The 15,806-nt window shown below is 36.3% G+C and overlaps 1 protein-coding gene across 1 annotated transcript; it reads left to right on the top strand.

Annotated features, from left to right (window-relative positions):
• Nucleotides 1–5,200: 5,200 nt before the first annotated feature.
• LOC132151371 (uncharacterized) lies at nucleotides 5,201–8,132 on the top strand. Its single transcript, XM_059559483.1, has 3 exons — nucleotides 5,201–5,427; nucleotides 6,532–7,173; nucleotides 7,210–8,132. The coding sequence occupies exons 2-3, from the start codon at nucleotides 6,681–6,683 to the stop codon at nucleotides 7,662–7,664; spliced, it is 948 nt and encodes a 315-aa protein (XP_059415466.1). The 5' UTR covers nucleotides 5,201–5,427; nucleotides 6,532–6,680; the 3' UTR covers nucleotides 7,665–8,132.
• Nucleotides 8,133–15,806: the final 7,674 nt, after the last annotated feature.

Raw genomic sequence — 15,806 nt, 5'->3', positions numbered from 1 at the left:
ATATAGATAACTTTCCCCTCCAGAACACATACTGTACATGGATAAATTGATAAGAGATGTTTTGGCAATAAAAACATGTTGTTGTAATTAACTACACTCTTGGGGCAAATTAATTCCAAGAAGTTTACGGATTCTGATCAAATCTTCTTTTCAGGACATCTAAGGTCATTCTCAATCCAATGATGCAGTCATGTGAAAAAGACTGTACACCCTCTTTGAATTCTATGTTTTTATGAATCAGGACATAATGAAAAAAATCATCGGGTCTTAAAATTAGGTAAACACTGTAAGGGGGATGATTTTGCCTTGTTCTGCAGCCATGGGACTTGAGCAACTTGCAGTCATTGAGTCGACTATGAACTTCTCTGTATACCTAGATATCCTACATAGTCAGATGTGAGGCTATTTGTCCGACAGCTAAAGCTTGTCTGAAATCGGGTCATGTAACAGGACAATGATCTCAAGCACACCAGCAAATCTACAACAGAACATGTGAAAAAGAAAAGACTCAAGGTGTTGCAATGACCCAGTCAAAGTCCAGACCTCAACCCGACTGACCTTAAAGGGTTACTCCACCCCAAAATGAAAATTTTGTCATTAATCACTTGCCCCCATATCGTTCCAAACACATAAAAGCTCTGTTCATCTTCGGAACACAATTTAAGATATTTTGGATAAAAATCTGGAGGCTTGAGACTGTCCCATAGACTGCCAAGTAAATAAGGTCGTAGGGGGTAGGTGATTAATGACAATTTTTTTTATTTTAGGGTGGAGTATCCCTTTAAGAGAGAAGAGAGCAGTGCATAAACAAAAGCCTGCAAACGTAAATAAACTGAAGCCATGTTGTAAAGAAAAGCGGGCCAACAATCCTCCACAACAATGTAAGAAACTGACAAAGTCATACAAAAAAAAAAAAAAAACTGCTAAAAATGGTTCTTCTAGCTATTGAGTCATGAGGGTTTTCACACATACTTTAGCTTGTCCATTTTGGCTTTATTTTTCAATTTTAAATAATAACAATGTAATTTGTTGCATGTTGTTGTTCATCTGAGGTTTTTTTCAGATCTGCTATGGACCAGATGATTGTTTTTACTATGTCCTGATGTAAAACCATTGAAACTTAAGTTTCTTTTTCACATGACTTGTGTATAGCATGTTCCCACTTAGCATGTTCTTATGTTGTTTTTCCTGTGGAGATGTTAATCAGTTTGTTAATGTTAATAGTTTTGTAGAAAAGAAAGACAACATCTTGTCCTCAGCTCTGTGTCACATCAATGAACAATATGATGGCCTAATAGGACAACAAAATCAAAAACACAAGAATCATAGCAACACACAAGGAGAAAGATGGGAGGCAGGAAGAATCAAGGTTGCTTTACAGCATCTGAAAGCACAACAGCTCACCGAATGCAAAATAACAGCACTTAAAGAATAGTTCACGGAAACATTTTGTCATCATTTATTCACCATGTCATTTCAGACCCACATTAATTTACATTATTTAAAAAACTGAAAATAGAGGAGCACATCTACACCACAGAACCAAAAAATATGCGCTGTCCTCGACTCACCCTGTGATATCTGTTCAAGAGCTGTGTGTGTGTGTGTGTGTGTGTGTGTGTGTAGGCTCAGTGACTCAGACTTAATGTGCTTAATATAACAGAGATGCACAAGCCATAACAGGGCATTTGTTCGTCCTAATTATGCAGAATTGCAGTAATAAACCCACTCTAAAAACACTAAAAAATGTTAATTAGTCTTCATATGCTGTATAAGCATTTAAGAGCAAACTGACAGAAAGAATGCTAATTTATGAATAATTTCTCTGTTCCAGCATATTTTGGCAACATATTCTGATTCATCTGAACAAATTGGTTGCATCAGTACATTCCTTTGGTTAAGGGTGAAGGTTCTTTAAGGTTAGAAATACAGTAATAGCTGTGTCAGACTGAGAAATAAAATTTTATTGCAGAGGTAAGGGCTGCTTTACAAAGAGTCTTTATGATGTTTATCCCTGGCTGCCTGAGGACATTTCTTTTCCAATACAGGCCCTATATGCAAGACTATATATGTACAACCCGAATTCCGGAAAAGTTGGGACGTTTTTTAAATTTTAATAAAATGAAAACTAAAAGACTTTCAAATCACATGAGCCAATATTTTATTCACAATAGAACATAGATAACATAGCAAATGTTTAAACTGAGAAAGTTTACAATTTTTTGCACAAAATGAGCTCATTTCAATTTTGATTTCTGCTACAGGTCTCAAAATAGTTGGGACGGGGCATGTTTACCATGGTGTAGCATCTCCTTTTCTTTTCAAAACAGTTTGAAGACGTCTGGGCATTGAGGCTATGAATTGCTGGAGTTTTGCTGTTGGAATTTGGTCCCATTCTTGCCTTATATAGATTTCCAGCTGCTGAAGAGTTCGTGGTTGTCTTTGACGTATTTTTCGTTTAATGATGCGCCAAATGTTCTCTATAGGTGAAAGATCTGGACTGCAGGCAGGCCAGGTTAGCACCCGGACTCTTCTACGACGAAGCCATGCTGTTGTTATAGCTGCAGTATGTGGTTTTGCATTGTCCTGCTGAAATAAACAAGGCCTTCCCTGAAATAGACGTTGTTTGGAGGGAAGCATATGTTGCTCTAAAACCTTTATATACCTTTCAGCATTCACAGAGCCTTCCAAAACATGCAAGCTGCCCATACCGTATGCACTTATGCACCCCCATACCATCAGAGATGCTGGCTTTTGAACTGAACGCTGATAACATGCTGGAAGGTCTCCCTCCTCTTTAGCCCGGAGGACACGGCGTCCGTGATTTCCAACAAGAATGTCAAATTTGGACTCGTCTGACCATAAAACACTATTCCACTTTGAAATAGTCCATTTTAAATGAGCCTTGGCCCACAGGACACGACGGTGCTTCTGGACCATGTTCACATATGGCTTCCTTTTTGCATGATAGAGCTTTAGTTGGCATCTGCTGATGGCACGGCGGATTGTGTTTACCGACAGTGGTTTCTGAAAGTATTCCTGGGCCCATTTAGTAATGTCATTGACACAATCATGCCGATGAGTGATGCAGTGTCGTCTGAGAGCCCGAAGACCACGGGCATCCAATAAAGGTGTCCGGCCTTGTCCCTTACGCACAGAGATTTCTCCAGTTTCTCTGAATCTTTTGATGATGTTATGCACTGTAGATGATGAGATTTGCAAAGCCTTTGCAATTTGACGTTGAGGAACATTGTTTTTAAAGTTTTCCACAATTTTTTTCACAGATTGGAGAGCCTCTGCCCATCTTTACTTCTCAGAGACTCTGCTTCTCTAAGACAAAGCTTTTATAGCTAATCATGTTACAGACCTGATATCAATTAACTTAATTAATCACTAGATGTTCTCCCAGCTGAATCTTTTCAAAACTGCTTGCTTTTTTAGCCATTTGTTGCCCCCGTGCCAACTTTTTTGAGACCTGTAGCAGGCATTCAATTTTAAATGAGCTAATTAAGTGGATAAAAGTGTAAAATTTCTCAGTTTAAACATTTGCTACGTTATCTATGTTCTATTGTGAATAAAATATTGGCTCATGTGATTTGAAATTCCTTTAGTTTTCATTTTATTAAAATTTAAAAAACGTCCCAACTTTTCCGGAATTCGGGTTGTAGTACTTGTCAAAAGTTTGGAGACATTATGAGTATTAAATTATTTTTTAAAAGTCTCTTATGCTTAAAAAAAAGTCTCTTATGCCAAAGGCAGCATTTATGCGCTTAAACAGTAAAAACACTAATAGTGTGTTTAGTATTACAGTAGTATGTATTAATACTATTACAATTTAAAATATTTGTTTTCTTTTGTAATATATTTTCAAATGTATCTTATTCCTGTGACACAAAACTGAACGTTCAGCATCATTACTTCAGTCTTTAGTGTCACATGATCCTTCAGAAATCATGCTGATTTGCTCAAGTAATATTATTCAGCAATATTATTATTCAGCAAGGATGCGTTAAATTGATCATAAGTGACAGTATAAAATGTTGTAAAAAAATCTATTTAAACTAAATGCTGTTCTTTTGAACTTTCTATTCGTCAAAGAATCTTGAAAAAAAAATGTCCTTGATATTTTAAGCAGCAATATGAAACATTAGTGATAACTGTGCACCAATAATAATTGAACAGCAAATCAGCATAGATACTGAAGACTGGAGTAATGATGCTGAAAAATTCAGCTTTGCATTACAGGAATAAATTACATTTTAAAATATATTCAATTAGAAAACAGTTGTTTCAAATTTTTTAACATGTCACAGTATTTTTATATTTATTATAATGTTTATTTTCACAATATAATTAAACAAATGCTTGGTCAGCAAGAGACCTAATTAAAAACATTTAAAAAGCAATGTTTTATTGTATATCTGTCCCTTCTAGATTCAAATGTTTTTTTTTTCTAATTTATTTCCAATTGAACATTTTGCAGGCCAAAGACCCGTGGTGGAAAGAGATACAGGCCAGACATATCCAGTTACATAATGTCATAAATAATGTATTAAATTAAAGCCTGGCCAATAGCAACATGTGTATTGTAGCCTATCTGTGAGCTTATCTCACTTTCTTCATTCAGCATGGCAGTTTTCACAAGTGCAGGTTCATTTGGTTATAAAAAAGTGATGATTTATCATTGCATACAACCAAAAATGCAGATTTTGCAGATGCAGATGAAGCTTATTCACTGAACTGAGTGAACAGATTTACAGCTCAAATAATACACATTTTTGCTAGCATTAATTGAAGGTTTTACAAGTATACCTATAAGCATCACATTCCTGCTTGTAATTCCTCCAAAATTGGTCACATTCACTTAAAGTGGAAACCCTTCTTTGCGTTTCTAAAGAAATGAGTTAAAAAAAAACATTTTCTTTAATAATCAACAATATGCCTCAAATACCATCAACTGCACTTAAATTGTGTTGATACAAGAATATTCTTTTGATCTAATTACATCAAGAGACCAGTTGCTTCTGCTATTGCCATGTTAAATTGACCATAAATAAATAGTGTGAGATATTGTTAAATGTGGTAAGATCTCTTCAAACTGATATAGTTTTGCATTTAGCATGTTAATGTGCGTGTACGTGTGTAAATTCAGCGATGCTGTGCATCTCTCGCGCGGCTGTAGTGTGACGTAGAGTTGATACTATCTGACCTCGCGGCCCGAGCTGAACCCTTCAGAGGAACAGAGACATGAGGCGCGCGCTACATGAGGACAGACAGAGCCCTGTCTGCACGCGCTACGAAAGAGAAGCACCCAGCAGTGCGCGGGTTCATTCAGTTATTATTGCAGTAGGCTATAGTATCGCAGCAGAACTTGCTCCTGAAAGCGTCCGTGGGGGGATTTAAAGTCAACCATTAAGCGTTTTACTGGTAAGTTTACTGGTTACTTTACTAAGGTAAGCAGATCTAATAAATTCATATGACTGACCGTTAATGATGGTCTATTTGCACGTACTTTCAAAAAGCATCAGACTTTGAAATAATCTCGTTAGTGAGAGCGTTTTAAAGACCACACCACGTTCTGTAACCGAATGTAAGCGCACAAAAATGCAATGAAAATGACTAGCTTACATTAATGTTGTGGGCAACGCAAATTGCCATGGGAGAGATGCAAAATATCCTGCAGGGACTGGCATAATATAATCATTTAAAAATACAGATAGATATAGGCCTATAGATAGATTTTTTTTTGTATTATATTACCATTTCCATTACTTCAGAAGTTGTCAAATATATTTTTCAAGGTAAATTTTAATTATATTAAATAATTGTTCTAAAAATATAACATGGATTTTTGATTAATGCTATCAAGATTTTCATAACGATACTTATGCCTTTGATATATATATATATATATATATATATATATATATATATATATATATATATATATATATATATATATATATATATATAGCCTATATAAAGATTATGATAAAAACTTTTTGAAATATACATATCGGTCTTTCTTAACGTTTCTTTTCTATTTAGTTATTGAGATTTATGTTATAATTTTCTAAAGTTATTGTCTTTATAGGCTTCACGCGTATTTGCAATAGCCTATAGGCTACCGTTTTTTTCTAAAGTTGCCATTTTGTTTCGTAGTTATGTAATGCAGAACCTGATTTTACCAAGTGAGACATGTTCCTGGGACAACATCTTTGTTGAACCTGGAACAACATTGTGATTAACCAATCAGATTTGAAGAACAAGTTTACAGATTTTGTGAAGTTTACGCTTACAGTCACTGTTAGGTGCTTATACATCAGTGTCATTCACCTATCATTTTCTCTGATTTTAAGGATCACTCATGGTTAAGGTTAGGTTTAGGTGTAGGGATATGGTCAAGACTACATTTTTTGAGTAAAATGTTGTTCCAGGGTCAACAAAATATGTTCATCTCCAATATCAGGACGTGCGTAATGTAATATGTGATCCTAACCCATTAATTGTATCTCTGCGTTCAACCACTAGGGGGAGCTAACAGTCTTCAGGACGGCAACAGAGACACGGTACCAACATTTTAGAAGACCTGTGAATGTGTCTTGTGATTTCACACATACTTTAAGCACCAGACTCAAAACGTGAAGGACCAAATCACCACACTGGCAGAACAGAGAGTGATGTACTCTAAAGAAATACCCGATCCAGTCAGTCAGGATGGAGCTTTATCCTTCACAGAAGAAGCAGTGTCCATATTAACGTCCAGCAGCATGCTAGCCCGCTCTTTTCTTATCCATCCCAGAGTTCTAAAACACCAAGAAAGCTCTGAGACTGACAGCCGTATCACACAGAGTCGCAAACATGAGTCTACACCTCCCGAGAAAAAAGACGAAGGTTATTGGTACAAGCGCAAAAAGAACAACGAAGCTGCCAGGCGTTCACGTGAGCAACGGCGCATCAATGACAAGGCGGTAGAAAACAAAGTTCTGGCTCTTCTTGAAGACAATGCACGTCTGAAAGCTGAGCTACTGGCACTTAAGTTCAAATTCGGTTTGATCAGAGTTCCCACAGCTTCACCGGCACAGATCTGCTCCTTCGGCTCACATAACCAAACATTTCCAGCAATGCGCTACAGCTGCCCCCATTCAAGCTCACACACTAGGCCTACTTTTGGTCATCCGTTGTCAATCTCAGATCATGTTGGTCCAGATGGGGTGCAAAGCTATGGGTTCTTCATGCCTGGAGGGTCAAGCATTAGGAGCCCAGAGCTTTCAGATGATGCTAGAGGTGAACACATACGACAATCCTCTTACAGAGCTGGTGAACAGCCAAGCGGTATCACAGCAGTGCATACAACTTCATTAGGATGGCAAGCGAACAATATGAAAGGTCTTCCTCATAAACTGCATTTCAAGACGCCATGTGGAATTGAAGATGCTGATGCTGAGGTCCGTCTTCCAGTGAAGAATACTACAGAGGGTTTATGGAGGCCACAAACACACACAATGCCATCAGCTTGGTCAACAGCACATCAGAGTAACGCTTCAATTCAGAGGCATACAGAAAGTCACAGCACTATTAGATTCCAGATTAGCGCTTTGACTGAAGAAGTGGCCCAGCTCAGAAAACTGCTCTCCCAACATCAGCTCTCCAAAGTGAACTGAAATCATCTGTCCCACCTGTCTTCTGGCCTATCCAAAGAAAGAAACCCCTTTTTCTGATTATAACAGACAAATATAAGAAGCCAGCTGGTTGTTCACTGGAACAGCTGGTAATCTAAGTGTTTTTTAATTTATGTGAATTTTTAATATGCCTGTCTGCTCCACTGGTAATGTTCGCTACATGCTGGATGCGATGAAAAATATTGTGAAAAGCTCTGCTGTCTTCTGTATCTGCTGTTGTAGCATATGGTGCTTTGTTTAAGCCATAAGCAACACCGGCAACATTGAACTTTCACATATGGCAATTCAATCTAAACATTTTCTGTGTACCTTTCTTATTCAGTGCCTGTTATTTTTTCATCAAATTTCTGTTTGTGATTTTTCATTGAGAGAGAACTCTTTTGGTTTTGCCAGTTTGTTTAAATGCACTTGTGGTTCAATGTTATCTTCACATTCATTTTACAAACATGTGCTCTTGTTTCATGAATAAGTGTGGACTTTTTAATTTTTTACCCATGCTTTCTCACTACAGCCAAAGTAGTATATATAATATTTGTTTGTCATTTGTCATTTTAGATATTAAACTCCTGCAATCAAAACAGCCTCATGTACTCAGTAGTTGCCTGAACACATGCAGCTCTTGCAGGGTAACAGTATATTTGGCTCCCACAGTGCTGAAGACTAAGTGGCTGATTACAGCAACAGCTTCAATGGCAGCGTCAGCACCTCTATTTAAAGATGTGAGAGTGGATGCCATCGATTCACTATAGTAAGGTGTGACTTCATCAGTCTGCGATCCTCCACAAAGCAAAACTAAAAGAAACATTAGTTTTCAGTAGGGAGTTGTAGGAGTGAGTAGTGTAGAGCAATTTCTGAATTTACCTCCTCTAGAGAATCCCACAGTTTCTGTCTGCCAGACGGTTTATCGCAGCTAGGTGTTCAATGTCAACATCAGCACTTTTGTTCCTATTTTAAGCTGCAGGAGACAAAGTAATCGATTCACGAATGCATTTATGCTCAACATTAAACATGCAAGCAATGCAAAAAGTCTGCAAAGAAGCAGCAGTGGATCGAAACAAAAGCTCTCTGGCCTGTATTCTGTATTTTAAAACTATGACTTTTGGGCAGATGTTTGCAGGTTGATTAAGCTGATCTGTGCTTGGTTTATCTGTTTTTGTAGGAATACACTTATTAATTTAATTAAGCGTTGGCAGCAATGTTAAAAGGGGGTTGGCATCTAAAAATCAGTCTGAAAAGTGTGAAACAGATATTAATAATACAAATGACCGTTGTTTTTTTAATCTAAAAATAATTATTATTATTAATATAAATATCATAAACAACACTTAAAGGAATAGTTCACCTAAAAATTTTAACTTGCTGAAGTTTTGTATTTACCTTCAGGCCATTCAAAATGTAGATGAGTTTGTTCCTTCACCTGAACAGATTTGGAGAAATTTAACATTACATAACTTGCTCACTAATGGATCCTCTGCAGTGAATGGGTGCCGTCAGAATGAGAGCCACACAGCTGATAAAAACATCACAATAATCCACACAACTCCAGTCTATCAAATAACATCTTGTGAAGCAAAAGCTACATTTAAGAAAAACAAAATACATTAATGTGTTTTAAATTTAAAATTTATCCAAAGTATCAGTCCACAATCTATAATAATGCTTCCTCCAGTGGAAAGGTCCGTCCCATGTAATCCTCTCACATCTAAATCCTTTATATATATATATTTGCTTAGAAGTATTTTGCTTATAAACAGTGCTTGTCCTGTGCATATTTCTCTCCTGATTCAGACAAGACAAACTTCTCATTGGAGGAAACACTATAGTTTATAGTTAAAAACATCTTAATCCTGAACATGTATCTTAACATGAGATTTTTGCTTCACAATGCGTTAGTTGGTGGACTAGAATCATGTGGATTACTGAGATTATTGTGATGTTTTTATCAGACTCTCATTCTGACGGCACCCATTCACTGCAGAGGATCCACTGGTGAGCAAGTGATGGAATGCTAGATTTATCCAAATCTTTTTTAATGAAGAAAAAGATATTTTACATCTTGGCCCATCAGAGTGTGAATACATTTTCTCCATTTTACATTTTTGTGTGAACTGTTGATTTAAAACACTTAACATGTCTCATGTTTTAAATATTACCATGTGGTGGCACTACCACACTTTGTTTATATATTTATTGGTTGGCTGTTGATAATGACATAATAAAATGTGTGGTTTTATCCTGTACATTAACTATAGAAACATCCCAATAAACAATATACAATATAAAGCTGTTCTTGATTTGATTTGAACACTCAAGTGTAATTTTTATTAAGCATTCTGTTTTTATGAATGAAGATTTGGCAGGATTTCAAAATATTGTCCCCACTCATAACCACTAACATCTGCTCCCCTTGGATCTCAGATCTACTAGTGGACCGGCGAGTGTGGTTGCTCAGACAATACAGCTCCACAGAGGATGTCTACGCTTCTTCCTGTTCCGTGATCCACATCAGATAAACACACATTGGGTTCTTTGTCTCTCCCAGCACCCCTTTATCATCCCCTCTCTATCTGCAAGGAGGGAGGGGGATGGAAAACCAGTTGCTAGGCAGGCAGCATAACGGTTGCCTAGGGAACTGTAGCAGATGCAGCTGTGAATGAATGGAGGAGAGAGCAGAGGGGGAGGGAAAAGCAAGTTCAAGGCCAACACCCCCAGTCTGCGTAGTGTCCGTCAGCACTGCAACAGATGAAGGGGGAGCACACAGGCTGGCGGCGGAGGTCTAACCTGACATGTCTCTTACCGCGACCCTCTCGATCTTAGCACTCCACTAGGATTCAATATTCTAGCGTGGTTTAATACAAGGCAGAAGGTCACATGTTACAAAAATTGTTGCAGCTAGCTTTTGTGACACTGGTAAAAAATAATACATACAAGTTGAGTACTGTATCAAAAGATTATTAAAGGAATAGTTCACAAAAAAATGAAAATTTGCTGAAAATGAACTCACCCTCAAAGCATCCAAGACGTACCTTTTTCTATTTCTTTATTCAGTGTTCTTTCATGAGTTTGTTTCATCTTTAAATCATTTTTTTGCCTTAAACCGTCACTTCTGGTCACAATATGAGTTCATAATCCATCATAACATTTTCTTTAGTGAAAAGGTCCAACCTCTTATGTCACATCAAAACCTACCAGCTTGTAAAAACTGCTTAATCTGTACCTATTTCTCTCCTGATTTTGATTAGATTACTTTTTTACCAATGGAGAAAGGAATATTATAAATAGAGGCCTCATATTGTAGCCAGGTACAATAGTTTGAAGTAAAAAAAAAAAAGTTTAAAGGGATAGTTCACCCAAAAAGGAAAATTTTATATTTATCCGCTTACCCCCAGGGCATCCAAGATGAAGGTGACTGTGTTTCTTCAGTAGAACACAAACCAAGATTTTTAGCTCAAACCATTGCAGTCTATTAGTCTTATAAGTGGACGTCATGTGCTAATTAGCATATTCATGACGTAAGTGCGTCTATTGTATTGCCTCCCTGTGCTCAGATACTGCATTTTAATGCAGCCAAATTCTCAATAAAACTTATTTATTTTTTTATTAATACATTTTAATGTTTCTGTTGTCAGACAATGGAATGAATATTATAATGACTGAAACGCTGTCCATTAAGACTACATAACCAGCTCTCAAATATATTTATCTGCACTAAAATCCTATTCACGACATTTTGTAATGGAATCAATACACATACGATTAAGACAATGGTTATGCTGTGATTTCGGCTATACTTGCATGTAAAATTGAGTTAGAAGCAATAGAATATATTTTTTTAACTGAAAGGGCTGCTCCTCTCTGCGCTCGCTGAACAGAACAGATGCAGAGAGAGGCGTATGGGCTGGGAAAGAGAGACCTCGCGCTTGTGCGGCAGTAGCGGAGACTAAATAAGGTTTGTCCACGAAAGTCACACTGTAAAAAAAAAATCCATAAAAAAACGGTTAATTTACTGGCAGAAAATTACCAGGACATTTTCTGTTAAATTTACGGACACTTCCTTCAACATTAAAACGGAAATTTCTGTAGATTAACATTTTCTTCCGTACCATAAACGGAAAATCCGTTATGCAGAGATTTAAATTTTTTTTAGCATAGGCCTCTTCTGTAGCAAATAGATCCAGCACAATATGTACAAATTGAACATGGTTTATTTTTACCTCATGTGAACATTCTTAAAAATGCGTTCACTAGCTTTTATTTGCCTTAAACAGGTGAAGACAAAAATATTATGACATCAATTTAACAATGTGAAAAGCACCATTGAAAATCTTTGTATTATAGAACAATTTTTAGTTTAAACAGCAACATGCAGAAAAAAGAAATCATGAACAGGTACTTGTACAATATTGGTGTTGCACCAAATAGTGGTCACAAAGAATAAATTATCAAATACATGGGGTAAAAATTAATACAAAGACAGGGCTGTCATTATTAATGACACCATTTTCCCATAGAACACAACATTATATAAAAAGCACAAAATGTGAATTTTGTCATCAGTTATTCTCCTTCATACCGTTTCAAATCCATAAGATTTCCAGTCATCTTTGAAACACAAATGAAGAGTATTTTTAATGAAATCTCTGTGCTTTCTGTCCCTCCACTGACAGCCTATGCAACTACCATTTCAACGTCCAATACAGTACAGCAGTCAGATTTCATTAAAAAGGATCTTCATTAGTGTTCCAAAAATGAACAAAAGTCGAACAGGATTGGAATGGGATTATTCATATAATATTATGGGTGAACTAACCCTAGTTAGATTACTAACCTCTTATTCATGCTAAATTATCTGCATCTACAATTGACATCGAAAAAAAAAAACTTTCTTGTACAGAAAATAAAGAAGAAAGATTTATGCACTCATGCCTGACATTTCAATGTTAAACTAAGAAAACTATACAATCCAAATTAAGATCAGGGCTCCAAGTGTTGTTGTGCATTTAGTATCTCTTGCCATGTGGCCGTTTGAGGAAACTACTTTTTTCTTTCTTTTGCTGCATTTTTAGTCCAAGTCCTAAATTGAGATTTGAAAAAAAAAAAACTCAAGTTTACACGGAATCTAGAAGTAGTTCATACATGAGTCTTGGAAGCGTAGATTGCCTTCATCTGAACCTTTGACGCTCATTCAGGATTTCTTCACAGGAAGACTGTTAATGACAAGAAATGAAAATGAATGAAAAAGTACAGAATAACACGCAGAACAGGTTGAGTTGAATTATTAAGTTCCAGTTTAAACATTGCTTATAAAATATCTGTTAAGTCATTCAGTTATCTTCAGATCACAAATCAAGATATTTCTGATGAAATCCGAGAGCTCTCTGACCCATGGGGAATGTGTGTGGTGCTGTTGACATAGACCCTGCATGCACTGCACCTTGTTTACTGGCAAATTAATGCACACGCATCCGTAGTGGTACTCTAATGGCGGCAGACTCTCCCAGGAGAGGATAAATCATTTAATAAAGTTGTAATTTTGGTTACTTTGCACACAAAAAGTATTCTTTTTATAAAAAATACAAAAAAAAGTAATATTTTTGTAAAATTTAAAAAAAAAATGTCACATGGACCATTTTAGCAATGTCCTTATACTATGTTTCTGTGCCTTGATCGTGTTAGGGCCCTTGCTGTCTATGCAGGGTCAGAAAGCTTTCAGATTCCAAATTTTGTTCAAAATGAAAATTCTGTAATATGATTTACATTTGCCATTTTCTACACTAGTTTTAATATGCAAATTAAAAACATTTAGACACTTTATAAGTTGCAAAATTAAAATGAAAATGTATTACCCAAGTTGATTAGATATGTTTAACATGTCCAAGCAAAAACTGTAGCAAAATTTTTGACATGCTTTTGACATTTTTCCTAAATGCATTTAGACTTGAGGGTAGAACACATTTTAATCATAATACCTCATAATAATTGTAGCAAAAATGCTGTGAGAATTTTAGAATGCATTCTGAGCCAAATGTGCAGCAAAATGATTTAAATCTTTATTTTTCTTAAATGCATTGACTCTTACATATAAGTAGTTTCAATAGCATTTTCATTTAATACCCTGCAATGAATTTGGTTTAAGTCAGTGTGGAGAGCGTTTGGTTGACTGAATATTGACTTATTGTGAGTCCTGTTGCCGAGCCCCATCTTGAAGTAGCCTAACGATTGACAGGCCAGGGGCGTGTTGCATTTTCAAACGCATTTCAAATCCACATTGACTTTTTATTCATCGCGAAGTATTAAGTGAAAATGCAATTGAAACATCTTGTATGTAAGTGTCAATCCACTTCTTCAATGCACTAAGAATAATAGAAATTTAAAACACCACTTTGCAGCACCTTTGGCTCAGAATGCATTCTGAAATTCTCACTGCATTTTGCTACAATTTTCACGCTGTATTATGATGAAAATGCAATCCCAAGTGTCCTACCCCCAAGTCAAAATTTTTTTAGGAAAAACTGCATTTAAATGATAATTTTACTACAGTTTTTGCTTGGATATATTAACCATATCTAATCAATTTGTGTAATATATGTTCATTTGAATTTTGCAACTTATAAAGCATTAATATATGTTTTTATTTTGCATATTAAAACTAGTGTAGGAAATGGCAAATGTAAACTATATAATAGATTTTTAATTTTGCACTAAATATTAAACATTTGTATGGGAAAATGTACATTAAAATACAGAAACACATTGCCGTTTTGCCACCCATATGCTTTCAGAAAATAAAAACTTAATAAAAAAAAACAGAATACAAACCCATGATAAGAATGCAGGGGGTGATTGGAATGCAAAGTACAGCAGCAATTATGACCTGTCAATAGAAAAGAAAACGAAAAGAAACACCATGAATGTCATGAACTACTGTCCCTTTAAAACATGACTCGCATAGACAGACATCTGACACAGACCCAACTCTTTACATCAGTCAAGACGTATTTAAGACTCATTTTGACAATTTTGCATGCTTTTGTCTGTGTAAGTGAGAGAGAACTCGATGCGCTCCTGGTGCGCTATCTGAAGTGGCATTCTCTGCGCGTGCACGACGTGTGCGTTCACGGACAGTGTGCCAGTAAAGTTACAGAATTAATTTATCGAGTGTGTGTGTGTGTGTTTAACATAAACAAGCCGATAAAATGTCTAAACCTACCTCGTTCGGCAGAAAAGGTGTGTTATTCTTGAAGAACTCCGTGATGTCAGATCTTCTCCTGGTCATATAATCTCTTTCAAATAAAAAGTCGTAACGTTAATGGTGTCTTCTTTTCTTGCCCATTACTCTGCCAGCTCCTGTTGAAGGCATAAAGCGCTCTAAACACAGTTGTAAGTTACCGCACTTCAGATTTAACGTTATCACAGTGTTAAATATCACCCCAGTAACGTTAATATGCCTGATGCTTTACGAGATGCTCATTAACAAATAAACGTTACACTGCATTAACAACAATAAAAAGTTAATAAATCTTTATTTATAAAACTGAAAGTGAGTACTGTAACACGTACCTCCATGCTGTATAACGTTAGAAGTATAAGATGAGACGGTTAACGTTATGCTGAAAATGTTGAATGCGACGGCTCCGACATCCATTTGCCAAACAAGCCAGGCAGCAACTAAGTTAACGTTAGTTTGTTACATTTAACAAAACATAATTTACAAAGGAAGAGTAAGAACCATTCTCAAAATCCTAAATCCGACTTTAAAATGAGATTTTGACCGAGAATATCTTCGTGAATAATGGCGCCTGCTCAAACACTGGTTTCGCGCCGATTGTCGCCTGAGCTTCTTGTACCCACAATGCAAAGCGTAATTTTAAAAAATACGGAGAAACACCTGTAAAAAGAAAATACGAACAATTCCTTTAGATTATTACGGTAAATTGTACTGTATTTTTACGGACTTTTTTTTACCGTGCACTAGATTTGTCGCTAGTCGCTTTTTGGGGAAAAGTTGCTTGGGGGGGTCTGAAAAGTCACTAAATCTAGCGACAAAGTCACTAAATTGGCAACACTGTTCTCAGCATCAGGCGCGTGAGGTGTCATCTTCCTTTTCTTGCTTTATGGCAGATT

Source organism: Carassius carassius, chromosome 10, assembly GCF_963082965.1.
Source record: "Carassius carassius chromosome 10, fCarCar2.1, whole genome shotgun sequence".
Taxonomy (NCBI): Eukaryota; Metazoa; Chordata; class Actinopteri; order Cypriniformes; family Cyprinidae; genus Carassius; species Carassius carassius.
This window is presented reverse-complemented; position numbering and strand designations above follow the sequence as displayed.

Coding starts and splice junctions, on each gene's coding strand:
- LOC132151371 (XM_059559483.1), top strand. CDS start 6,681: ATGTACTCTAAAGAAATACCCGATCCAGTCAGTCAGGATGGAGCTTTA. Junction 7,174..7,209: donor ACACACTAGGCCTACTTTTG/GTCATCCGTTGT, acceptor ATGTTGGTCCAG/ATGGGGTGCAAAGCTATGGG.